General features: G+C 44.8%; 1 protein-coding gene across 5 annotated transcripts in view; it reads left to right on the forward strand.

Moving 5' to 3' along the window:
* qkia (QKI, KH domain containing, RNA binding a) overlaps positions 1 to 25,763 on the forward strand; it is an 83,108-nt gene that overhangs the window by 23,073 nt on the left and 34,272 nt on the right. For all 5 annotated transcript variants that reach the window (XM_020500833.2, XM_020500836.2, XM_020500835.2 and 2 more), the window contains exons 3-4: positions 11,123 to 11,239; positions 22,027 to 22,170. In XM_020500833.2, coding sequence (XP_020356422.1) covers positions 11,123 to 11,239; positions 22,027 to 22,170 — 261 coding nt within the window. The remainder of the gene's footprint in view (positions 1 to 11,122; positions 11,240 to 22,026; positions 22,171 to 25,763) is intronic.

Genomic DNA, 25,763 nt, shown 5'->3' on the forward strand with positions numbered 1-25,763 from the left:
CGTCACTCGCTTTTAGATTTGGAGTACTTATTCCCCTTGTGCTGCAAGGGCCGCGGCTTTTGTGGCATGATGGGTAATGATGCTTTGAGTGTGGCTGTCGACGTGTTCTTGGTTCGAGCCCAGGTAGTGGCGAGGGGGACGGAAGCTATACTATTACACTGGCAATACTATTGTGCCTATGAGAACATATCTTTGACTATTGGATATGAAATACAAATGGTATTGAGAAATAGTCCTATAAATACTATATTAACTACACCCTAAAACTTCTTACCTTGGAATATTGAAGTCTCGTGTTAAAAGGAACCACCAACATTCATATGTTCTGAGCAAGGAACTTAAACGTTAGCTTTCTTACATGGCACATATTACTTCTCCAACACTTTGTTTTTGCATTATTTAAACCAATATTATATATTAGTTGTTAATTCAGTATTGTAATTGTCATTATTACAAATAAAAGAATGTAAACAATTGGCCGAATTTTATAAATATATATTTTTTTTAAATCGGTATCGGCTTTTTTGGTCCCCCAATAATCGGTATCAATGTTGAAAAACCATAATCGGTCGACCTAATCAAGATATCAGTCAGGAAGTTAAAGCTTGGTCGCAAATGGGTCTTCCAAATTAACAAGGATCCCAAGCATACTTCCAAAGTTGTGGCAAAATGGCTTAAGGACAAAGGTATTGGCGTGGCCATCACAAACCCTTGACCTCAATCCTATAGAACATGTGTGGGCAGAACTGAAAAAGCATGTGTGATGAAAGAAATAAAAGCTGAAATAATTCTCTACTATTGACATTTCACATTCTTAAAATAGTGGTGATCCTAACTGACCTAAAACAGGGAATTGTTACTTTGTCAGGATTTGTGCGTCTGAGTTTAAATGAACTTGGCTGAGGTGTATGTAGACTTCTAACTTCAACTGTATATATACATTAACACGTTTGGTGTGTGTATGTTCACCTTAGGTTTAACCGGTACCTGCATACATGGTGTACCCATCGGTTGTGTGTCACAGCACTATAGGTATTGGTGGACTGCACCGCCTATAACACCTATGCAAGCTGACGTGGGGAGACTGAGTGGCAGCACTGCCTTTGGTACCGAGACCTGTCGAATGGTGGGACATGCCTCAAAGACACCCGTACACAGCAATGTTTTCTTGGGCATGTCGTAGTTGCGCTTAGTCTGAGCACGTCAATGCCAGGGCTAAATTAATTTGAGTTCTCCCTTGTGAATAGGATGAGTCACCGTGTGGTCTGAGGAGCACTGCTCGACCACTCGTTCTTGTTCCGTTCATCCCTCTGTCTCTCTTCGAGTGTTTCTGGGGAAAACTAAACCGATGGTAGTAAACAGAACAGCACATGGCCTTAGTCACTTGCTTACGTCAAACAAAAGCAGAAATATTCAAATATCCTGAAGCCTAAAGAGTAGCCAGCAATTTTTTTTGACCACCTCCGCAGTTTCCCAGTCAGTAGATATTCATTGTTTTGCCGACCAATAATCTTTTCATAGAGAAAGGGTGGATATGTTAGTCTAGCTTTTAGCTTAGCAGCTAAACAGATGAGGGGCAAGCTGGGTTGCCTTCTGTGACGCGAGGTCCTAGAAAAAAGGGGCCTACTTTCTCCTAGGTCTGACGAGCAAACCCACTCCTGTCTAAACAATCGGTCGCATTCAGACATCCCAGCTGTTCTGAGGTGCAGAATAATAAAAACAGACCTTCACTGGTCTGAGGTTACTGTAATGATTATTAGCTGAGGGGAATTTTCTTCCTCACGTTTTTGAGTGATTTGCCACAGGATGCATACTCTTACTGAGTCTCAAATGGCAACCCATTCCCTTCATAGTGCACTACTTTTGACCAGAGCCCATCAGGCTCTAGTCAAAAGTAGTGCACTGTAGAGGGAATAGGGTGCCACTTGGGATGCAGACTTGCACTTGTAGAGTGCGCCGAGCTCCCAAGACAATGGTTCTGCTTTCCAAGTCCACATTGAGCTCTTGGCATGACACAGCTTCCACTGAAGATTTATCTTTATAATCCTTACCTCTCCTCAATCTTATTTCCCCATTTTCATATCCTCTTCCCCGGTTAACACTTCTGTCCCTTTTTGTCCTCTGCCACTCCTTCCCTTCCCCTCTTTCCATCCCTTCTTTCTGCCACTTCCCTCATGCACGCTCTCCCTTCATCTGTCTCGTTACATCTTTCTCTCAGCCATTTTCTTCCTCTCGAACACTCCAGCCCCAATACCAAGTAATTAGATTGTCTTGGTCCCTTGCTGCAGTGCAGCATGTCAATTTCACCGAAATAACTTGTCCTGCCAAGACGACCGTGTTATAATTCCCTTTGCAAGGAATGTGCACGCTGAGGTGTGAGCTCTCTAGAGTATGTGTGTTTGCACACACAGATGTTTGCTGATGTCATCAGCACGGCACCGTCGAAGCCTGGCATCCGTCACTCGTGGAGGCGACTGCAGGTCGTGACCGGAGGGGAGTGATTGTCCATCAAATTCAGTTTAGCTCCCTTGCAGTCTGGGATGGGCTGGAGAAACCCTCACCCTAATTTCTTCCTCTGACCTCCAAATGGATTTACTTCACTCCCTTGTTCCTTTACTCACCACATTTATGTTTCCCTTCCACACCCCTGAAGATCCCCAATGGGTTGTGTGTAGTGTAAGGGATTGTGGGTGTCTTTCTAGGCTGAGGTAAGCCTAGCCCCCACCTGCCTGAGGCTGCCTGCCGAGTGTATGAAATGGGACACCCTGTTGGACGTAGGCTGTTGCGCAACTGGTCTGGAAAACGGGTCAAACTGGAAAGGGTTCTTTATCTTCTTTTTTTTTTTTTTTGAAGGAGCCGTTGGCCGCCTATAGGTCTTCTGGCTGTGTTGCCTAAGAATGCTTTGGCTGTGCATACAGTTGATTGACTAGGCTAGATTCCATCCAACATTAGTTGACGGATTGTTAGTCCATTGTGCCATCTTCAGATTCAGTGATGTTCTTCTGTGCTGCCAACTTAATTCTATGATGTTTGAGGTCTGTTTTTATTATTCTGTATTCAAATAGGCCTCATCTCTTCCCCACCACTAGAATGTGCTGTCTGTCGTGACTGTCCCTAACTTTACTATAGTCTACCACGACTGTTGTGGGTTTACAAATAATTGTATTAGGCCTCAGTCTCCGCGGCTGCAACGGAACCTGTTGGCACTGTAACAGCTGTTTTGAACCCCCTCTCCCAGTCTTAATTTGCAGGTTATTACTGGGGATTTTGAAGCAAAATGACTCCAATTGAGCGTCTCAAATGACTTCCCAGTGTTTGTTGATAAATCGGTGCTTTAAAAAAACAATCGCTGTGGGCTCTTATTAACCCGTTTAGAAAGTGGAAGGTGTTTATTTACTCCCAGTTTGCTCAGATTATTTTGTCACTTTCGTGTTAGTCAGTTCATGTATATTTTTGGTTTCTTATTATCCCCCATTTGGAAGTCATTGAAGATTTTAGACCGCTGCCACCAAATGTAAGATTACATATGAAACACTTAAATTGCTTTGCGGAAGGTTAGGGTCTGTTTTGATTTTCCTAACCTATTTGTGGAGATGACACCTACCCTCCCCTCCCTGTAACAACAATGACTTTACAATAAGCGAGCGTGTCGTGAAAAGTAGTCTAAAATGCATTTTATTTTTTATAAATGTGTCACAATTGATCTGCCTCAATAGGCAAACTGCTCCCGTTCAGCATAAATCATTCTGTGGGATGGAGGGAAAGGCTCTGAGTGAGCCTGAGTGAAATAATGCAAAATAGAGTGCCGGTGTCGTATCTAGTTAATTTCTGTGTGCAGAGCTGATTATTTTTTTTTTTACACCTCAGCGATCGCCGCTGCTAGGGACATTAGAGGCCACTGTGGACACATTCTTTTGGCAGGTGGGCAAGAAGCCTGCAGCAACACCCACCCCCTGTGTGCCATTGGGTGAGCGCTGCGACAAGTAGGCGTCCTTTTTTTACCCAGAGTGACGAGGGTAAAAGGAAATGCGTTCTTCTGGCGTACCACTCTCCCCGTCAGCCATAATGATCAGTCGAGGTCCCACTGCCATTTCGGCTCCGTTGTCTTCTCTACAACCCAGCAGGGGCTAGTGGGATTGTATTACGCTCACCCCCATTTTTGACCTGTGGTTATTTTTTATGTTCATAAAATGTGTAACGTCTTTTAGCTGTAGTATAGGGTCTGAAGGCGACCTTTTCACTTAGACGTTTATTTGAGTCTTGGCCACTGTGTGAAAAGGTGATTTCATCAGAGGTAAAGAAGTTAGGAAAGAAGGGAGCGTGTTTTAGACGGTCTAGTGCACTGACCCTGGGCCGGGTCCCTCCACAGAGAACGTAATTAAGCAGGCCCCCGTGGGAAACATGTCATTAGACATGGCCCCACACCACACTAATGGAGCTGGAGATGGGCTGTTTTTTTTTCTGAGGATGGAAATGATTGAGGATTTCTGTACTCTACCTAAAGCCTATGATCTGTCACAGCCCAAACATGATTTAAGTCTGGTTGGAGTGGATTAGTTTGTTGATCAGAGAAGGCCTGATGAAAAGAGAGGGAAGAGTCAAAGGATGTTGCGATGAATGTGGATCCAGATCTGTGTATGCATTTTCCCTGTGGTGTAGACTAGTGAGAATGAAGTGTAAAACAAGCAGGTTCTTCATGAGGGATCAAACATCAGTAATTGACCTGTGGCGGGTGGATTAAACATCCGAACCGCGACTGCTGTCGGAAGGCGATCAGCAAGCACGCTCATTCACTTACCCTTGGCTGACACACATACTCGTGTGTGTGTGTGTGTGCGCGCGCACACACTTGGCCTTACATGCCCCATTCACATCCAGCCTGTCTGTAACAATCTACATACAGAAATCATACCAGTGCAATATGCTTGTACAGTGTAATATTGCATTGACTGTGTTTTTTGTCTTCTGAAAAGTTTGAAATCCATTCAGGGGCATCCCAGATAGGATTTTTTTGGTTTAGCTCTGCAAACACCGTCTGAATTTAGTGTAACTCCAATTAAAGGAACTGACTAAACTTATTTGAATATGTGATTTGCTGACGGCGATTGGGCTGTATCTCCTGCACAGGGGCGGCAGGGTAGCCTAGTGGTTAGAGCGTTGGACTAGTAACCGGAAGGTTGCAAGTTCAAACCCACGAGCTGACAAGGTACAAATCTGTCGTTCTGCCCCTGAACAGGCAATTAACCCACTGTTCCTAGGCTGTCATTGAAAATAAGAATTTGTTCTTAACTGACTTGCCTGGTTAAATAAAGGTAAAATAAACAGTATATGCTCTGTGACTTGACGCGCGTGCACTCAGCCTCATCTGAGGGTTTGTGATTGACTTATGCTGATTAACTCGATGCTCTGATGAACAGTTATTGAGATTTTTCTGCCTCTTTGCATAATTAGTCCATGAACTTTGCCTTCTGCGCCAATCCTCCATTTTCCTCCTCCCACCCACCCCCTTGCAACTTGGCCCATTTCCTCTGCTGCAACCCCAAACAAATGTATCAAAGGCAGGCTGATTAGGTGCTAAATGTGTGCTTTGATGTGAAAATTTCATAAGTCTAGTACCTGGTCACATTTTCCCTCTTGCTTGCTTCTCCAGACTGAGGGTACAATCTTATTCTGGGAATTACTCTCGGACCACTGCAACTGCTATCCCAGTATAATTACCCATCCTGGTCCCCCTTGCCCAGGGTTGTGTTCATTTAAAGCACGTGGTAGCAAAACTTTCTACAACCAAGCAAAGTTATTGGACAAGTTCAGATAGTTACCTCACTGCTTTTGGAAAGTTTTCTATTTTTGTGCCCTACAGAACATGACCCAGGTAGAGCAGAGGGGGCTAATTTGTTAACCCTGGTGGCACCAGTCCTGTGTGAGACATGCCCTGGGTCTGGGTTGGAGAACGAGAACCCTCCAGATGTTCCTAGGCACTGCTATTTGACGGGAGGTTAATTAATAATGGGCAGGGACAGCGCAGTGCTCCAATCACTTGTTTTCCCCCTCTCCTGTCTGATTTTGGGGGGGGGCACGGAGCATAGCAAAGGTGAAAAACGGATTAATTGAATGATACGCCAGCTAGTGTTCAGCCACTGATGAATTAATGATAAACCCCAAATGTCACCTGGGAGACGGCATGTACAGTAGTAAGAGTATTGATTTATTCTAGTGAGGGATTGGGGGGGAGGAGAGACAGAAATGCAAAGGGAAGTCGATGTGATGCGGCACAGGGAAGAAAGGTCTGAGTTGCAGACGCTGTCAGAACAGCAGGTGGGAGTGGACTTTGTTGGGGTTGAGTAGAGGTGAAAGTATACACCCCTGTCTGTGGTGTGCTGCCATATATGCGCAGCAAATAGTGTGTTGTGTACCTGCAAGACCTCTGCTTGGTAGGGCTCCTATGTACAAGGAGTGTTATTAGGAGAGCAGCGAGGAGGGGTAGGTGGCGGGAGAGATCCTCTGTGGTTTGAAGGTCACTTCTGCTCTGAGTTTGCCAGTCATGCCGCTGAGAGACATGTCTACAGTGCATGGGGAGAGGTTGCAGTCATGTTCTGCAATGTAAATGTGTTCCAACAGACATACTCATCTCCCCTGGTAAAAGGAACCGGGCAATATGGATATGTGGCACAATAACCCAGGGTGTCCCAGGGAAACATGTCGCAACTCTGTGCAGCGCCTTAGATAGGGATTCTTGTTGCACTCTCACTGTATGAAAAGGGTCGCTCATTTACACAATTGGCCTAAGATAATTATTTGTTCTCATCCCTGCTACCCCCCCCAATACACTCAGTGAGGCACATCGCCACTAACAAGTAATAAAAACAATTTTAAACTTCCTTATCCAGAGCTGCGGTTGAGGCTGGCAAATATTTTTACATTGTATACGTCCTTAAATGGGTAACCCGCCTGCTCCCTGCTTTGGGGCCCAGGGGAGCCAGACAACTTCAGAGCGAAGAGCGGGGCGTAGGCAAGGAGTTTCTCTCCTCGCCCCCGGTCAGCCCCCTCCGCCTGCCGAGTGCCGATAAGGGGGGGTAAACAAAGCCCCTTTTAATGTCACTCTAAGCCCCCGTCCTGGGAGGCCCTCGGAAGTGGGGGGGGGGGGGGGGGGGGGGGGGGCGGTGGCTGTGAGTGTTGATTCGCAGGGGCTGGAGGAAACTGAGATGAAAGTCAGGGAGAGAAACTGGTGGCGAAAGGTCCCAGTGTCTCTAATCTCCTAATGCCTTAAATTAGGAAAGGGAATTGGCTGCTCTGAGAACGGCCTCCGCAGAGAGCCAGCGGAGTTCTTGTTGAGTTTGCAAAATAAATAGATCGCTTATGCATGCATTTCATTCAACAGATACAAAAAAGAGATGAGGAGGTGGCGGGATGGAGGTTCATAGCCTGCATTTGCAATTTGTACAGTCACTGCTAGAAATGAAATCTGTTTCTCTCCAGTGATTGACAGAATTGATGGATGCTGATTATATGGTTGGTTAGTCAGCCTGGCTGTTGGAGCTGCTCATATTTACCATGTGTTTTAACTAGATGGACGTTGTCTTGTTATAGTACCGCCCTGTGGCCATAGCTACCAGTTGTCATCCCTTTCAACAATCAAACATGGCTGACGTGACACCTGCACACATACTGACTTGTTTAGCCAAACGTTCCTTGCATGCCACCAAACCTTCGCCAGAGTTAAGTGCCCCTTTCTGACAATTCAAGGGGACAGGGGGATGAAGCTGGTAGCGTGACCTTTGGCCAACATGACCCCCCTCACCCACATACATGCTCACTCGCGTGTCTTTTTGGTTTAGAATGGCCGGATTTCCTGGCACAGCCTCTGACTCATTTTATAACACAACCGCTTTGTTTTGGAAGGGAAGGGCGGGTAGTGACTTCCTGGCAGGTCTTGGAACTGTAACCGCCTCTGATAGGTCACACATTTAGCTTTTTGTATTTTATACATTCCAATGGCTTATGAGGGTGGTTACCTCAGTTGGTAGAGCATGGCACTTGCAATGCCAGGGTAGTGGGTTCGATTCCCACGGGGGACCAATATAAAGATGTATGCATTCATTATTGTAAGTCGCTCTGGATAAGTCTGCAAAATGACATTTTTAAATGTTACCACCTGAGGGAAAATGTAGAATCTTTGCTGCAGCAGACTCTGTTCCACGATGAGCAATAAGGGGTGATTAAAAAGAGGGTTGTTTACAACGCCATATGGGGACAGTTCTTGCACATGTGGACTTGATATCACGTCCCCTGTTTGTCAAAGCACTTCTTTTTCCTCTATGCTGTTGAATTATGTGCTGCGTATTGTATTTCTGTCCTAGACGTTTGTGGCCCTGCGTTTATGAGCAGCGCAGAATTTACCTGGAGTGGAGGGTGCGTTAACAGCTCGGCCAGACGCCTGCTCCCTCCTTTCTCAGTCACAACGGTTGCCCTCACCAAACATGGCTGGTGCTGGGGGGATACTGAAAAGACCCCCATCCCTCAAGAATAGATCTGTCCCCCCCAACCTCCTCCACAACCCTATGTCCTTGAACCACTTATCATGCATGTCAAAGGGGTGTCTTTTTAAAGCCATTAGATAAACTGGCTCAACTTTGGGTGGGATTTGCCCTGCCCCTTGTGGTGGTAATTCCTGTCTTGTACCAGTATTCAAAGTGCGTAATTCCCCCACTTTCCAGCAAGCCCCTGCTCTGTCATGTACAATCAGCATCAACATATTCATAGCAAGGGAGAATTCACTTCTATCTTGAGAGCAGTTGCAGAGCGATCCATGGCAAAAAGGATATTTCCTATCGGTATAGGAACTCCTTTCATAACCGACTCTCCTCACATGGGGATTAGAGCTGCTAGTGTGGGTTTCTCTGGCTATGTCTTCAAATAAACATATAGCAGAGTAATTGGCCAGTAATTTATAGTATACCACGCAAGCATTATTTGTGTCACTGGCTGGGGTTTGATAAACACTGAGCTTGTCTGACCTTAAATATCCATAGCCATGCTGACAGGCGGTGTGAATTATCATGCAGTGTGCACTGTCAAAGACATTAGCTCTAGCTATTTTCTTATCTTATGACAGAGTAAGCTTGGGCGGACTAGCTAGCTTTTAAAGGTTATGCTTCACCCAGGGACCTTGCTCCTGTCGCCTCTTGTCTATGAGCGTGTGCTCCTGATGCTAGACTGATGGCGGAAGGCCGTTGGTGGCCGACCGTGGGTCGAGGCTGTGCCTGGGTGCTAGTCCTCTTGTCGCCTTCTGCTTCCTGCGTGATGCAGACTGACATTTCGCTCCTCCGCTGCCTAAAGGGGCAGGGGGATCGGAACACAGCCAGAGTTTATCGCTATATTCTCTACTGGGTGACTAGAAGGAGCAGGCGCCCTGCCGTCACCACCCCCACACCAGTCTAGTGACTAGAGTTGGCAAACAGACTTTGGCCTAGCCTGCCCACTTGTCTTCGTCAGCTCCACAGGGAAGCAAAGGGTCTGGTAAGGAAATGTTAGGCCTTTGTTAGTAGGCAACTCCTAGAATGACTACAACATGTCTCTCGTATGTGCACAATGCTGGCCTTGTGGACTTCATTTGATTTTTAGGAATTAGTAAGCATGGATTTCATACCTAATAAAATTGTGCCAACCATAACTTAGTGCTGATAGGACCATTGAATAGATCTAGGACTTTTGTATGATAAATGCCCCTCTGAATAGAGTTATGGATCTCATACCCGTCACGTTCTCAGCTTAGCACTGCATGTGGTAAACATGCCCAGTTTGTTTACCTTTTCAACTGTCTTGCCTTCTCTACCCATTCTTCTGTTTTTGTTTCGGCAAAAAATTGTTGTGGATTATTTTTGACATTGTTCCTTTATCCTAGTGGAAACCAGTTTCAAGTGGAGAGGATTACGTCTGTAAATACGTTCCCTTTGGTACAAAGCCGCAAAGCCACTCACGAGTGAAAGGGCCTCGATAAGAAAATTGTCGAGCAGAGCCTTCACCACCTCACTCCCCACCCCATAATTCCCTGAAAGTAGTTTCATTTCTATTTTCCCCTCAAATAATTCATTTTCAGCCTGCTTTCTGGCGAGCCCAGTGTGGTTCCGTAATATTTGCGAGGCAGCAGGGCGCACCATCGGGAACGTGAGACTTGCACCTGTGCTCTTGAATTTATTCCGTTTTTATATTAGGCCAGGAAAAAGAAGGGGGCCCTTAAGGTCACACTGTTTACTTGTTGTCTGGAAACTGCTGTCATGGTAGCAATGAACTGATATCACATGTTGAGCGCTATGGAAGAGCAGAGCAAAAGAGATTGACTGAAGCTTATTAAATGAGGGTTTGAACAATTCTGTCTGTTTCGAATTCAAAACTAGAAGACCCTTGGCCATAAACCCTCAGCCCATGAATGACGTTTTACATAGTCACAGCCTTGCCCGAGCGAGGGGGAGTGATAATCTGAGAGGAGACGTCCTTGGTGGAAATCTTGAATCTGAGCTTAAAAACAACCAAACGAAAGCTATTAATGTACCTAGTAAACTAAAGTATCTAGCTAGCACTCCTGTCAGGTAGCTAGATAGTTTGGTGGTTTATTGCAAAAAATGTTTATGATTCTAGCAATGTTGAATAGGCTCCTCACTACAAGACTAAGCCAATTTGCCAATGCTAAAATCTGTAGATTTTGTTTTTTGTTTAGGAAGCTAGCTTCATACTTTTCTGACATGCTGAAAATGCAGCCCTGTTGATTACATTTGACATGTCACTACAGTTTGCATCGAATTGTGGGTCATATCTGCCCCGCAAGTGACAGGTTGTTCACTCGCTCCTTTGAGCTAAATTGAGGGCCGAGGGCAACATTGGTGAATTGGACCTCCACTTAAGATGCCAATAAAACTGCATCTGTTTTCGACTTGGATTCCCCCAAGGGAAAAAGGGGTTAAAACATTTTTGGTCTGCGGCCTATGAGTCCTAAGTATCACATGATTTCAGATAAGTAGGCTGTCACATGACACATGATTTATAGTGTGCAAATGATTATCTACACTGCAGTCTAAATGTGAAATACTCTTTGTACCTGTAACGTCTTTCTTCCCCCTCTCTGCAGTACAACTTTGTGGGCAGAATCCTGGGGCCTCGTGGACTCACCGCCAAACAACTGGAAGCAGAAACTGGATGCAAAATCATGGTGCGAGGGAAGAGCTCCATGAGAGACAGAAAGAAGGTGAGCTAATTGGTTTATTTGATCCCCCATCCTGGGGGCCCTTAAGGTCACACTGTTTACTTGTTGTCTGGAAACTGCTGTCCCCACTTTTTTTGCAAGAACGGACTCTGATTTAAGACTCACTTCCAACCAGATTGTCGTAGAACAGCCATTTTGAATAGTTACTCAATGTGTGAGGTGGTTAGCCATGCACCCCCCCCAGTAATTTTTAGCTATATCCCACAAGCTAACGATACAGCCTACATAAAGCGTAAAAGATACTTGACTCTAGGTTATGGAAAGGCTTCTCGATGGAAAGTGCCCTCTAAAGTGACAAGGGTAGGCCCAGGCAAAGTGCTGGGTCTATTCTGGGCTTGGCCACGGTGTGGTTCAGAGCTGTTTGGATTTCTGAAAGGGCACCAACGTGTCCTCTTCTCAAAAACCAGGGTTGCCCAACTGATGTTATTTACCCACCTCCCGCAAGTTCTGACAAACAAAATCATATTTTTTAATATGTTGGACATAAGACTGTAAAAACACCAGCAAATCGGCTCCGTTGTGGAAATCTGTTCCAATGTATTCCTGCGCATAAGAGGTGACCGTAAACAAATGTAAGCAAGGTTTTAAAAATATTTTTGTCAAATCTTGTTTCTTGCTGTCAATTTGTATTCTACAAATGATTGGTAATTGTTTCTTCCCCCTGATCATACCCTTGTGAATTTGGCCCTCGGCTGAATATAGTTGATCTGCCATATCCTGGATATATGGCAGCAACCCAACTAGAGAAAGGGTCAAACACAACGTTAGACTGATCTATCACTGTTACTACTTAGTTTTGATGTAACCACTGGAATTCTTCACTTTTCATACTTGACTTAGCTGCCTCCTTATAATCTGAGACCATTTCTACGACACCTTTCACAACATTGACAATGCAACAGCACATTATTTCGTAGCCAGATGTGTTCTTTTGGCTGGTTTGGTTCCTTTCCCCCCTCTTCATCTGCCACCTCAGTGTAGTTAATTTGTTAGGCAGCAGGGCTACATTACATGCATTTGCATAAGTAAGGCGGGAGAAGTGTCCTTTATCCCCTCCACGAAGGACCCCCCCCCCGCCTGCCTGGAGGCTCTGCTGCTTTGCTAGAAGAGGGGCAGCAGCAGAAAGCAACAATGGGAGAAAGCACAAGGATTCCCACCGGGGCCCCACTCCTAGAAGCTCCAGTTTACAGCTCTAGGGGTGGATAACTTGCATCTTTCTTTAACACCACCCTCATTCTTGGCTTGTTTTCCATTTTATTTTAATCTCCCTTGGCGTCTGTACATTATCACAGCGCTGGTTAGTTTTTGTGTGTGCTAATTCTGATCTTTTTTCAGAATTCGATTTGTGCATTAGAGGTTTTACACGCAAATGCCAACGCACACCTCATTTAGATGACTGCTCCTCGCAGCTCATCTGATTACTTTTATAATCTTAAGCTACCATGGGTCATCAAACCTTATCTCCCTTCATTTGTCTTTCTATGGCCCTGAGACCTGTGATGCCCGCTGCAATTACAGGCTGATAAACGGACCAGCAGTTTTAACTGCCTCTAATAAATATGTTTCTGGAAAAGACAAGGGTGATGCTTTTAAGAGTGTAATATAAAATGGAGTAACAAAATATTAATATAGATTATGCCTCGTAAGTTTGATTTTATTTCTGTCCCAGAAATTGACGTTTTCAGAGGTAAAAATTGACTGGGGCTCACACGGGTGAGAATGGGGTAATGGGTATGGGAGGCAAAGGCAACACTTCCCCTTGGTGTAACTATATGAATGTGTTTTCAATCAACTTACGTGAAAATAAGTGTTTAAATTAATTAGACCCATCTCTTGTCGCCACTAACAGTACCACACGGGAGAGCATTCTTCCCTCATAACCAAGGACACCTTCCCTCTGTCAGCCAGCTGTAGTTTCCCCTCCCTGAACTGCCCTGTTCTCCCAAACTTCCCTGGAAACAGAGGCAGCAGGGGATAATGCAGTCTGTTTATTCAGGAGCCATTACCCCTCCATTTTCAGCTCTCAATAATTCAGTTTGCAGCTCCCTCCAGGGGCAGGCCCAGCCCACCAGTGGCTGGAGCAATGGGGGGGGCAGTATCTGACAGAGCTGGGGGGGGGAGGGTTAATGTGAAAGAAATTGAGCCATGGATGCAGGGGACTGGAGCCCCAGGGATGCCGCTGGGCTGCTTGAGATGGCAGGCTGTCGCTGGGGCTTATTCAAGAAACTCTGGTTCTGGTGGATGCCTATGCACGTAGGTCAACATCTATTTAAAGTTGTTCAAATGACAACTACTACAAGACTACATAAATACCACTGAAGTCAATTAGACGTGTGCACCAACTAACCAAAATTCTGAGCTCCATGCATATTGACTTCCGCTCTGTTCGGTCCACCCCCACAGGCCTCTGATGTTAGAAATTGTACAGATTGGGTAATTGTGCACTTGATAGCCCAAACCTTTTAAAAAGGCAATGCAAAGTTTATCGCCCATTCACAATAATAAGACTCCTCTGTCAGCTGTCTTAAGTCACCCCCCCCCCCCCCCCACACCTCCGTGTCTCTGAGCCTTGATGTGGCAGTGCAGACAGGGGAGACTGAGGATAATAACCTGTCCCTCAGGCGACGCTCTGTCCTCTGATCAAACAAGGCCTAAATCACGGGGGACCTCTGCAAACACAGGGAAAAAAGATCTTATGTGCTGGAGACATCAACCACTGGAGACAATGTGTTCACGCTACTATGATCACAACCCAACTCCTGGAGAACTGTGCCATTTTTGAAGGTGGTTGTGAAAATACCAACTTTGTTTTAAAATACAATTTCAGGGCTTAGATTGTAGTTGCCTCTAACCATGTCTTCAGATGCGGCTCACTGCAATGGCCTTTCTGTAGGTGTTGCAATTCTCAGCAGAATGCTCTATTGAGTTCGAAGTTGGGAATAACGTCAGTGCAATGCCCAGAATTTCATGGGCAGAATTTCAACGCCTGGATTGGCAATTGATATGATTGGACATTTGGCACTGCAAGGACACTTGGATTGTTATACAGACTTTGAGGTGACTCTTCCCAGGTACATCTTGATTCAACCAATGCTTGCTCATGCTTTATGAAGCTTGTATGAGAGCTTTTAGACTGCAGTTCCTTCTAGTGCTTTAGGAACTGGAGAAATGTCGTCTTGGGAAAGATGGAGGTGGAATTCAGAAGCGCTTGGACATGGCAAAAGCAGTTTGGACTGTGATATCATTTATAAGCGCTTCAACTTAGTTCCCCTTTTGACAGGTTTTTAACTTCTTGCGTCGAGCAATCCCGTATCCGGGAGCGTAATCATAGCCTCAAGCACATTACCATAACGCAACGTTAACTATTCATGAAAATTGCAAATTAAATAAATATATTGGCTCACAAGCTTAGCCTTTTGTTTACACTGTCATCTCAGATTTTCAAAATATGCCTTTCAACCATAGCCACACAAGCATTTGTGTAAGAGTATTGATAGCTAGCATAGCATTAAGCCTAGCATTCAGCAGGCAACATTTTCACAAAAACAAGAAGCATTCAAATAAAATCATTTACCTTTGAAGAACTTTGGATGTTTTCAATGAGGAGACTCTCAGTTAGATAGCAAATGTTCAGTTTTTCCCAAAATATTATTTGTGTAGGAGAAATCGCTCTGTTTTGTTCATCACGTTTGGCTAAGAAAAACCCCCGAAAATTCAGTCATTACAACGCCAAACTTTTTCCCAAATTAACTCCATAATATCGACAAACATGGCAAACGTTGTTTAGAATCGATCCTCAAGGTGTTTTTCACATCTATTCGATGATAAATCATTCGTGGCAGTTTGGTTTCTCCTCTGAACCAAATGGAAAAATGCACGCAGCTGGAGATTACGCAATAATTTCGACGGAGGACACCAAGCGGGCACCTGGTAAATGTAGTCTCTTATGGTCAATCTTCCAATGATATGCCTACAAATACGTCACAATGCTGCAGACACCTTGGGGAAATGACAAGTGTAGGCTCATTCCTTGCGCATTCACAGCCATATAAGGAGACATTGGAACAAAGCACCTCCAAAATCTGGGGCATTTCCTGTTTGAAATTTCATCTTGGTTTCGCCTGTAGCATCAGTTCTGTGGCACTCACAGATAATATATCTTTGCAGATTTGGAAACGTCAGTGTTTTCTTTCCGACGCTGTCAATTATATGCATAGTCGAGCATCTTTTCGTGACAAAATATCTTGTTTAAAACGGGAATGTTTTTCATCCCAAAAATGTAATAGCGCCCCCTAATGCATAACTGGTTAAGAGGGCTCCTTAAACCTGTTAGGGCGCATGAACCGCTAGCGGGACACCTACGACAACATCCAGTGAAACTGCAGAGCGAAATACAAAAATCGTAATATTAAATATATATATCCAAAATGTCCATGTATTTGGAGTGTTTGATCCAGAAAAACACTGGTTCCAACTTGCTCAACGTGACTACAAAATATCTATAAACTTTGCCAAAACATTTCAAACTACTTTTGTAATACTATTTTAGGTATATTTTTAACGTAAAATTGAAGACTGGATGATCTGTGTTCAATACTGGAGGAAAACAATCTGAAGCATGCTTTCTGGTCACGTGCCTCTATCTAACAGTACACAGTGACCCTCGTTCAAGATGGCCGTACTTCATTACACAAAAGAAAAACCTCAACCAATTTCTAAAGACTGACATCCAGTGGAAGCGATAGGAACTGCAAGAAAGTCCCTTAATCTGGATTCCCACTGAAAACCCATTGAAAAGTGACCCCAAAAAATACATCTGAATGGTTTGTCCTCAGGGTTTTGCCTGCTACATATTATATACACAGACATGATTCAAACAGTTTTAGGTACTTTCTATCCAAATCTACTAATAATATGTATATCTTCTTGGGATGAGTAGCAGGCAGTTAAATTTGGTCATGCATTTCATCCGGATGTGAAAATACTGCCCCCTGTCACCAAGAAGTTAAAGAAACTTCTCCTCAATGCAACTGCTGTCAGATTTCAAGAAAGCTTTACGGCAAAAGCACACCATGCTATTAATCTGAGTACAGCGCTCAGCCACCAAAACAAGCCATCCAGATACATGCCATGTTGTGGAGTAAACCAAAGTCAGAAATAGCATTATAAATATTCACTTACCTTTGATCTTCATCGGAATGCACTTCCACAAATGTTTGTTTTGTTCGATTAAGTCCATATTTATATCCAAATACCTCCTTTGTTTGTGCATTTAGTTCACCAAAGTCCAGACAAAGTCAAAGTTCCATTAGTTTGTAGAAACATGCCAAACAATGTATATAATCAAACTTTAGGATATTTTTAACAAACCTTCAATAATATGCCAACCGGACAATTGCTTTGTGTTTGGGAAAGGAACAGGAACGGAGCTCGCGCTTATGGCCAACTAAAGGCTTTCAGCTGAGGCATCTACTGTGACTGGTATTATTTGTCCCCCCTTTCACAATAGAAGCCTGAAACAACCTTCTAAAGACTGTTGACATCTAGTGGAATCCTTAGGAAGTGCAATCTGACCCCATTCACACTGTATATTGGACAGGAAATCACTTGAAAAACTACAAACCTCAGATTTCCCACTTCCTGGTTGGATTTTTCTCAGGTTTTCACCTGCCATATGATTTCTGTTATACACACAGACATCATTCAAACAGAGTTTTCTATCCAAATATTTTAATAATATGCATATCCTAACTTCTGGGCCTGAGTAGCAGGCAGTTTACTCTGGGCACGCTTTTCATCCGGATGTGGTAAATACTGCCCCCTATCCCAAAAGTTAACCGGTAAGGATGTAGTTCACGAGCAAAATTCGCTGAGGCAAAAGATATTTGGGAGAGACGTGAGACTGATTTTTAAATTAATGCAGTTTTGGTGACGATCGGTACATTTTGTGTTTCTAACGAAGTTCTAGGGTAGTGAATTGAATCGAGCTTCAGCTGTAAGCGAGCATGGAAAGGTGGTGTACAAATCTGGAAGCTACTGCCACCTTCTTGCATTGTAAAGTGTTCTAGCCTGTATGGATATTTTGTTTGGTGAGCAGATTCTACATGCCACGTCTTATTAGTGTTTTAACATGTTCAGTATGAATGGGGAGTGAACATGATGCGGCCCAGACCTAGGCTCCCCGTGCAGGCTAAGTGAAGCAGGCACGGTCCACTCATGCTATAAAGGGGGACATCGGCTGGGCTGAGACTTGATCCTTGAGACACACATTCTAGTACCGAGCAGTTTTTCATGCTTGAGTATCGGAAGAAGTTTCAGTATACAGCACAACACTAAATGGTGGTTGAAGAAATGTTGGGATTAAATGGGTGAAAATCTACCTAGAAGTGAGAGGGGTGTCAAAATGCAGAATGTTGCCACTTACTAAGCCATTATTCATATAAAAAACATGTTTATAGAATTCTCCATGTGGTCTAAATTAAATGGCACTTCATTTTATTTAACAGGCTTTTAATATTCAGTATTGGTGCACAATTTGTACTTAAAATGTAATATCCCATTTTGTGGAACAACCCAACTCCTTTGTTCCAGGCATAGCTAGCCTTACTTTCTTCTGTCTTGCCCTCTGTTTCCAAGTCCCTTTTGGCCCGGTGGCATTTGCGACTGAAGTGCATCCACCCCATTGCTAAGAGGTGCCATCGAGGAGCCCTTGGGGACTGGGCGAGAGAGGGACAGCTGGTTTGAGACAGTCGCTTAGCTGTGAAATGTGCATTCTGGCACCGTGTTGATATAAATAGTAATTGTAGACTCGCCCAGATTAAATCTAGCACCAGCTGACCACGCAAGCTACCCCTGTCGAGGGCTGTGGAACTTTCCTCTTCCAATATAACAAACAAGAAGGGGCAGGTCAAATTACACTGGACATATGGTCAGCTATTTCTGTGGTCTTTTTTCCATGTGGCGTTTTCAGTGTTGAGTGTATAACCTTGGTCGAGGATTTATTGAGTTCAAGCTTAGCGGGGCTAAGCTTGAGGTTCGGGGCACCACACAAGCAAGTAATTGTTTTAGTTTTTTTCATTCCCTTTTTAACGTTTAATATTTTGGCCAACTCGATTACTTGGCAGTTCTCTCTCAGCCGGTTTCCGATGTCAGTAAACAGAATTTCGCCGCTCTTCAAAGGCCTTCCCAACATGCCCTGCCCCCTCCGTCCCACCACTCTTCCTCCCCCGTTTGTCATGCTGTCACTTTTTCCTCTTGAGGACACTGCGACCTTGTTCACAGCGAGCCACAGTGGGAGAGTGGCACTCCGCACCGCTCCCAGCCTTCCTTGCTTCCGCCCTTCCTGGGGTGTGACTGTGAATCCCCACAGTACCTGAGCTCTCTCTGGCTGTCTCTCTGTGTAGTGTTCACTTACTCACCAACTCTCTGCCGCAGTCACACACACGCTCCTCAAAATGACCAGTGCTCAGAAATGGGAGATTATGTTTGTGGCAGGTGCAGTTCCACAGGGTGTTCTGAGGTTGTGGCGGTTCAACTGACAGTTAGCTCCTGTCTGTTTCTCCACAAACTCTTCACTCACCTCCACGCTGCCTACAAAATAGGCCACAAGTAAACAGCTCATTGTGAAATAATTTTGGCTTCTGCCTGTTAACTATGCCCCCCTTCTCTTGTGGAATTGAAGGACACGAGAGGAATATTAAACTTAATTTTCCCGCTGTGTTTGTTTGAGAGACAAAAGATTGTGTGAAAGTCATGGCAACGTCTCTCTCGGCAGAGGAGGCGGGCAAGCGGCGGCATGCCACTTGACTCTGGCTTGGCACGGCGCGCGCCGAGCCGCATATTAGTAAGTGTCAGGTGGACCTCCCGCCGTGCCTCACAATGCATGGGTAGCAATTAGACACCTCAATTACCATGCCTAGTTCACAAATGAGCAGTGATCGGAGGAGCACCAGGGGTAACGTGTGTGTGTGTGTGTGTGTGTGTTGGAGAGGGGAAACTGACGACACGACATTAACACACACTGCCTAATTTAAGCTTTTAGTCAGATGGAAGCAAAGCTGGAAGCTAGATTTTTCCCTCTTCCTTGTACCGTGACCTAAATGCCTTGGAGATTTGGCGGTGGTGTTTTGATGCTGAAATGTGTTGTCATGATAGAGCTCGGGGAGAGATGGTTCTCTGAGAGCTTAAGACTGCTGCTGCTTTTGTCATAACATGATTTGAAGCTATAGTGTTTCATATTCCTACTGAGGCTCTATTGTCTGCTGTTTGAGGTTAGTCTAGTCTTTGTTTGAATCGAATTGTGAACCTCAATTCATAGCCACAGAGGAAATGGTGAGCTCAGATATGTCTACATATAAGCACACACGACAGTAAGCTGCCATGGTGGTGTGACCCAAAGCTTTTAAGAGCCCTCCGTGCGGTGCAGTGCTGTCGGAAAACGTCTCAAAAGAAGCCAGGTAATGGGGGAGAGTGTCAGAATGGAGAGCCTTGCATTTTACGCCGACATATTCCACTCTCCCTTCTCTCAAAATGCTAGGTGTGCGGGGATTTTGAGCCAGGTCTGAAGAATTACATTTTGAATTGACCTATTCCATTTCCCCACTCAGCCTCACCAGTCAAATACTGGGCCCCATTGTGTGCACTTTAAAGTGGCCCTCTATTTAGCCGTGTTGAAGGCCTCCTCGCGACTTGATCGTCGGTTTTTGAATAAAGGCCATTCTGACATTTGTAAGCTCACCAGCGTCTCAATTTAGCACCTCAAAGTGCTTAGCGGCCCCCTTTCGGAGAGGGGTAAAATGGCTCTCTCGGGCCCTTTGTTAAAACACCCATGTTTTTTTTGTTCGACAGCACGGTAGGTCTCCTTTTGGATAGGTTGGTCAGATTAACTCTTGCTACGTACATAGTTGATGTCAGAAGTTTACATACACTTTAGATTGGAGTCATTAACTCATCTTTCAACCACTCCAAATGTCTTAACTATAGTTTTAGCAAGTCGGTTAGGACATCTACTTTGTGCATGACACAAGCAATTGTTGGGAAAACATTTCACTTATCATTCACTTCACAATTCCAGTGGATCAGAAGTTTACGTACAGTAAGTTGACTGTGCCTTTAAACAGCTTGGAAAATTCCAGAAAATGTCTTGGTTTTAGAAGCTTCTGATGGGCTAATTGACATTTGAGTCAATTGGAGGTATACCATTTTTTTCCCCCTGAGGTCTTGGCTGATTCCTTTAGATTTTCCCATGATGTCAAGCAAGGAGGCACTGAGTGAAGATGTACCTGTGGATGTATTTCAAGGCCTATCTTCACTCAGTGCCTCCTTGCTTGACATCATGGGAAAATCTAAAGGAATCAGCCAAGACCTCAGGGGAAAAAATGGTATACCTCCAAGACTGGTTCATCCTTGGGAGTGATTTCCAAATGCCTGAAGGTACCATGTTCATCTGTACAAACAATAGTATGCAATTATAAACACCATGGGACCACACAGCTGTCACACCGCTCAGGAAGGAGATGCGTTCTGTCTCCTAGAGATAAACGTACTTTGGTGTGAAAAGTGCAAATCAATCCCAGAACAACAGCAAAGGACCTTGCAAATATGCTGGAGGAAACGGGTACAAACTATCTATCCACAGTAAAACGTCCTATATCGACAACCTTAAAGGCTCTCCGCAAGGAAGAAGCCACTGCTCCAAAACCGCCATAAAGCCAGGCTATGGTTTGCAACTGCACATGGGGACAAATGTATTTTTTTGGAGAAATGTCCTCTGGTCTGATTAAACATTAATAGAACTGTTTGACCATAATGTCCATCGTTATGTTTGGAGGGAAAAGGGTGAGGCTTGCAAGCCGAAGAACCCCATCCCAACCGTGAAGCACGGGGTTCGCAGTATTATGTTGTGGGGTGCTTGGCTGCAGGAGGGAGTGGTGCACTTCACAAAATAGATGGCATCATGAGGTAGGAAAATGATGTGGATTTATTGAAGCAACATCTCAAGACATCAGTCAGAAACTTAAAGCTTAGTTGCAAATGGGTCTTCCAAATGGACAATTATTCCAAGCATACTTCCAAAGTTGTGGCAAAATGGCTTAAGGACAACAAAGTCAAGGTATTGGAGTGGCCATCACAAAGCCCTGACCTCAAGCCTATAGAGAATGTGTGTGCTGAACTGAAAAGGCGTGTGCACAAGGAGGCCTACAAACCTGACTCAGTTACACCAGCTCTGTCAGGAGGAATGGGCCAAAAACTTATTGTGGGAAGCTTGTGGAAGGCTACTCACAATGTTTGACACAAGCCTAAACAATTTAAAGTCAATGCTACCAAATACTGAGTGGATGTAAGCTTCTGACCCACTGGGAATGTGATGAAAGAAATAAAAGCTGAAATAAATCCTTCTCTCTACTATTATTCTGACATTTCACATTCTTAAAATAAAGTGGTGATCCTAACTGACCTAAGACAGGGAATTTTTACTGTGATTAAATGTCGAATTGTGAAACTGAGGTGATGTAAACTTCCGACTTCAACTGTACATAATCATCGGATATTAATTGCTACAGGGATAGCTGTCACCCTTTTTGACGTTGGCATCAAATAAAGGGGGTTGTCCTGGAAAAAAGGGCATGTCGCTGCTGCCTAGTGTCCCGCCATGTCTGTTTCTTCAACGCATGCAAAATGTGTTATGTCATGTAAAACGGCAGCGCTCTAACCGAGCTTGTCACATCCACTCATGTCGCTCTTCTCTCCCTCTTCTCTTTGTTTCACAGGAGGAACAGAACAGAGGCAAGCCCAACTGGGAGCATCTAAACGAGGAGCTTCACGTCCTGATCACGGTGGAGGACACACAGACTCGCTCCGAGATCAAGATGAAGAGAGCCTTGGAGGAGGTCAAGAAGCTTCTGGTGCCCGCGGTGAGTAGTACTGCCACGAGGGTTAATCAGTTGACTGACCTCCGCCCACAGTCAGTGTGTACATTGATTTGAATAGGCCCAGCTTTCTCCAAAAGGGGAAAGGATGCGATATATTTTTGTATTTGTATACAGTGCCTTCGGAAAGTATTCACACCCATTGACTTATTCTACTTTTTGTTGTTACAGCCTGAATTTATGGATTCAATTTAGACCCCCCCCCCCCCCCCCCCCCCCACTGGCCTACAAACAATACCCCATAATGTCACTGGATTAAAAAAATTGTTGGCATTTTTTTAATTAAAAGCCGAAATGTCTTGTCAAGTATTCAACCGCTTTGTTAATGCAAGCATAAATACGTTCAGGAATAATGTGCTTAATAAGTTTCATGGACTCACTCGGTGAGCAAACCGAGGCTAAAACATTACAGAATGTATTGGCTTTGCTAGAGCTGAGGATGGTAACTACATTGTAGTTACTGTGCAATAGTATCCTAATTGACAGATGGGCATCCTGTTTGCAACAAGGCACTAAAGGAATACTGCAAAAAAATGTGGCAGAGGAATTAACTTGTCCTCAACGCAGCGTTATGTTTGGAGAAAATGCAATTCATCACATTACTGAATACCACAAATATCCATTTCAAACGTGGTGGTGGCTTGTAAATCTTTAAGAACTAGGGAGCTTCAGGCTAAAAAATAAACGTAATGAAGCTAAGCACAGGCAAAATCTGGGAGAACATAGTTGTCTGCTTTCCACCAGACACTGGGAGGAGTTCAATTCACTTTTTCAGCAGGACAGTAACCTAAAACACAAGGCCAAATCTACACTGGCGTTGCTTACCAAGAAGACCGTTAATGTTCCTGAGTGGCCGAGTTACACTTTTGACTTAAATCTATGGCAAGACCTGAAAATGGTTGTCTAGCAATGATCAACAACCAATTTGGCAGAGCAAATGTCGAACTGCAGTCCGGTTAAGACTCTGGTGAACATGCAGATGAGACTCCCTTGAAACTGTTTCTGACCGTTTGTGTAGAAATTCTTCGATTGTGCAAACCCGCAGTTTCAGCCGCTGTCCGTGTGGCTGGTCTCAGATGATTCTGCAGGTGAAGAAGCCGCATATGGAGGTCTTAGTGGTTGAGAAGCCAAATACTGCCAAATTCTATAAAATGACTTGATGTGGCTTATGGTAGCGAAATTAACATTTAAATTCTAAGGCAACAGCTCTGGTGGATATTCTTGCGGTTAACAATTGCACTCTCCCTCAACTTATGGCATAGTTGTGACAAAATTGCACATTTTAGTGGCCTTTTATCGTCCCCAGCACAAGGTTCACCTGTAAGGATCATGCTGTTTAATCAGCCTCTTGATATGCCACACGAGTGGATGGATGATCTTGGCAAAGAAAATGCTCACTAGCGGGGATGTAAACAATTTGTGTGCAAAATAAGCTGCTATAGTTTTTTCCCTTCCCCCTCATGAAACATGGGACAGCCACTTTACATGTTGCTTTTTTTATATTTGTGTTCATTGTATGTATGGTCTGTATTACAATGAGGTAGCTGTAAACATTTAATTTAGAACAAACTGAAGCGTGTCTTTTTTATAGCCGGTTTGCCTGGATATGACTAGAACAAGGCGTGTCACTTAATCTCAAACCAGTAGTAAAAACAGACAACAGTAAGTGACCTGTGAGTATGAGCACCATATTTCCCCGTGTACACTTCCTCCCATGTGTCCGGAGATGGCCGTCAGGGAGGTGGGGACTGCGTGGCCGCAGTGCCTGGTTGCCTGTGGTGAACAGACCGGCCGGACAGCTGCACCTCCCGATTTCCCCCGGTCAGGAGGCGAGGTGGCTGTGGCGCTGGCCCCTGAAACTGGGCCAAGGCTGAGCAGGCCTGGCCTGCTCAATCGTAATCTGGTTTATTTCAGAGGATGGACACGCCACCACGCAGGGGCCCTCTGGTGCAGTTTGATTGCACTCTCTACCAGAGCCCTGGCATCACTTGAATCGCTTCAGTCCAAAATGGCAACGGCGAATAAAGCCTCGGCTCACTAACTTTCTCCCTTGTTTTGAGATTAATCCTTTATCCTCCAGTTGTCACTTTCTGTTTCGAAGGGGCTTTTAAACCTCTCTCCCCGGCATACGCCACCAGAGGATATTGCGGCGAGTGACGGCACCGACTGATATGGGTGATTCAGCATAAGTCACGGTCAGCCAAAGTTTGAGGCAGATTAAATAAACACCTGTATGCGCTGCTCACCCCTAACTTCCCCTCTGAAGTCATCGGCTGCGAAGAGCCACGCTTATAGTCTAGCGGAGTGTCACCAGAAATATGATTCTATAGAAATGTATCCTACGTTATGCTCTCATGCGTAAGCGAGCAAAGTTCTAGTAGCAGGTTTTATAGCCCCTTCTGGCTTCCCAGGCTCATTGGGGTTTATCTCCCCATGAAGTCCCCCAGGGGCTCGCGCTCTCCTCCTCTCGTGTTGTCATTGTCACTGTGGGTGGGTGGGCAGCCTTGGCTGGCAGTAAATTCTCTTTATCGCGCTACCCTTAATTGGATTAAAGCTATAGCAATCTCAATCCTGCGACTCACTTTTTAATGAACGGCATCTTCACCACATTTGACAGTGTGAAATCGTCTTTATTAAATTGCCTGGGGAACAAATGGGGTCACAATCTTTTCGAGGTCCTCTAAGGAAAAGCTTTTCGTCAGTCCGGCCTGGGGTCCTTGTCCTGACAGAAGGATGAGATGCAGACCACAGTTGTCAGTTTGACCTTGAGCCAATAGCTATTTTAGCCTTGTCTTGTTAGTGGTGAAATGTATGCTATATATTTTTTTATGGTAGTTTTACATTTAAATGGTATCCAAACCCCACTTCTAGTTGATTTTGTTGGCTGATATTGAAAAGGGGTTACGGGTGTATGTCACTTATGACCCCGTCCCTTGTCTCTAGACCACCCCACACGCCAGATACCTTGCCTAATGGCAAGGAGAGGGTGCTGATGGGAAGTGGCAAAGGTTCAGTGATTCTGCCTTGCGGCAGCTCCCTGATCCGGAAAACTTTTCAACATCCTGCAAACTCGTGAGGAGATGAGACTACAAACGATGGGAGGTGGAGCTTCATTGAGCTGCTCTTTCAAGTGTGGATTTAAACCACTGATCTAGCCCCCCCCCTCCCCAGTCTCTCCCCTCCACCCCATATTGATGCTGAAGTGCCACAGAGCCTTGCTCTCATGTCATGACTACTGGGTATAAGGCCCTAAACACTGCCTGCTGCACTTGCTAACCCTGCAGAGCTTCAGCGCTAGTCCTGTGTGCCACCCTAGTCGAAGGCTACATGGTTAGATTCACTGTGTGATCCTCCTGCCCCAGTGACCGAGGAATAGATTAATTGGCACTCAGGATGAAGGTTGGGGTGAGTATCTAAAAGCGGGCAGGGGATGATCAAAGCAGTGTTGCCCAAAAGAGATCAGAAACAGATTCTCCATTCGCTGAGAGAACCTAAAGCCATTTTTTTTTTTTTTAGCTTGATCCAAAAATGTGGTCGGCGGCTTTGCATGGAGGGTGTGACGCAACTGCAGAGGCCGA

This window comes from Oncorhynchus kisutch, linkage group LG14, assembly GCF_002021735.2.
Source record: "Oncorhynchus kisutch isolate 150728-3 linkage group LG14, Okis_V2, whole genome shotgun sequence".
Taxonomy (NCBI): Eukaryota; Metazoa; Chordata; class Actinopteri; order Salmoniformes; family Salmonidae; genus Oncorhynchus; species Oncorhynchus kisutch.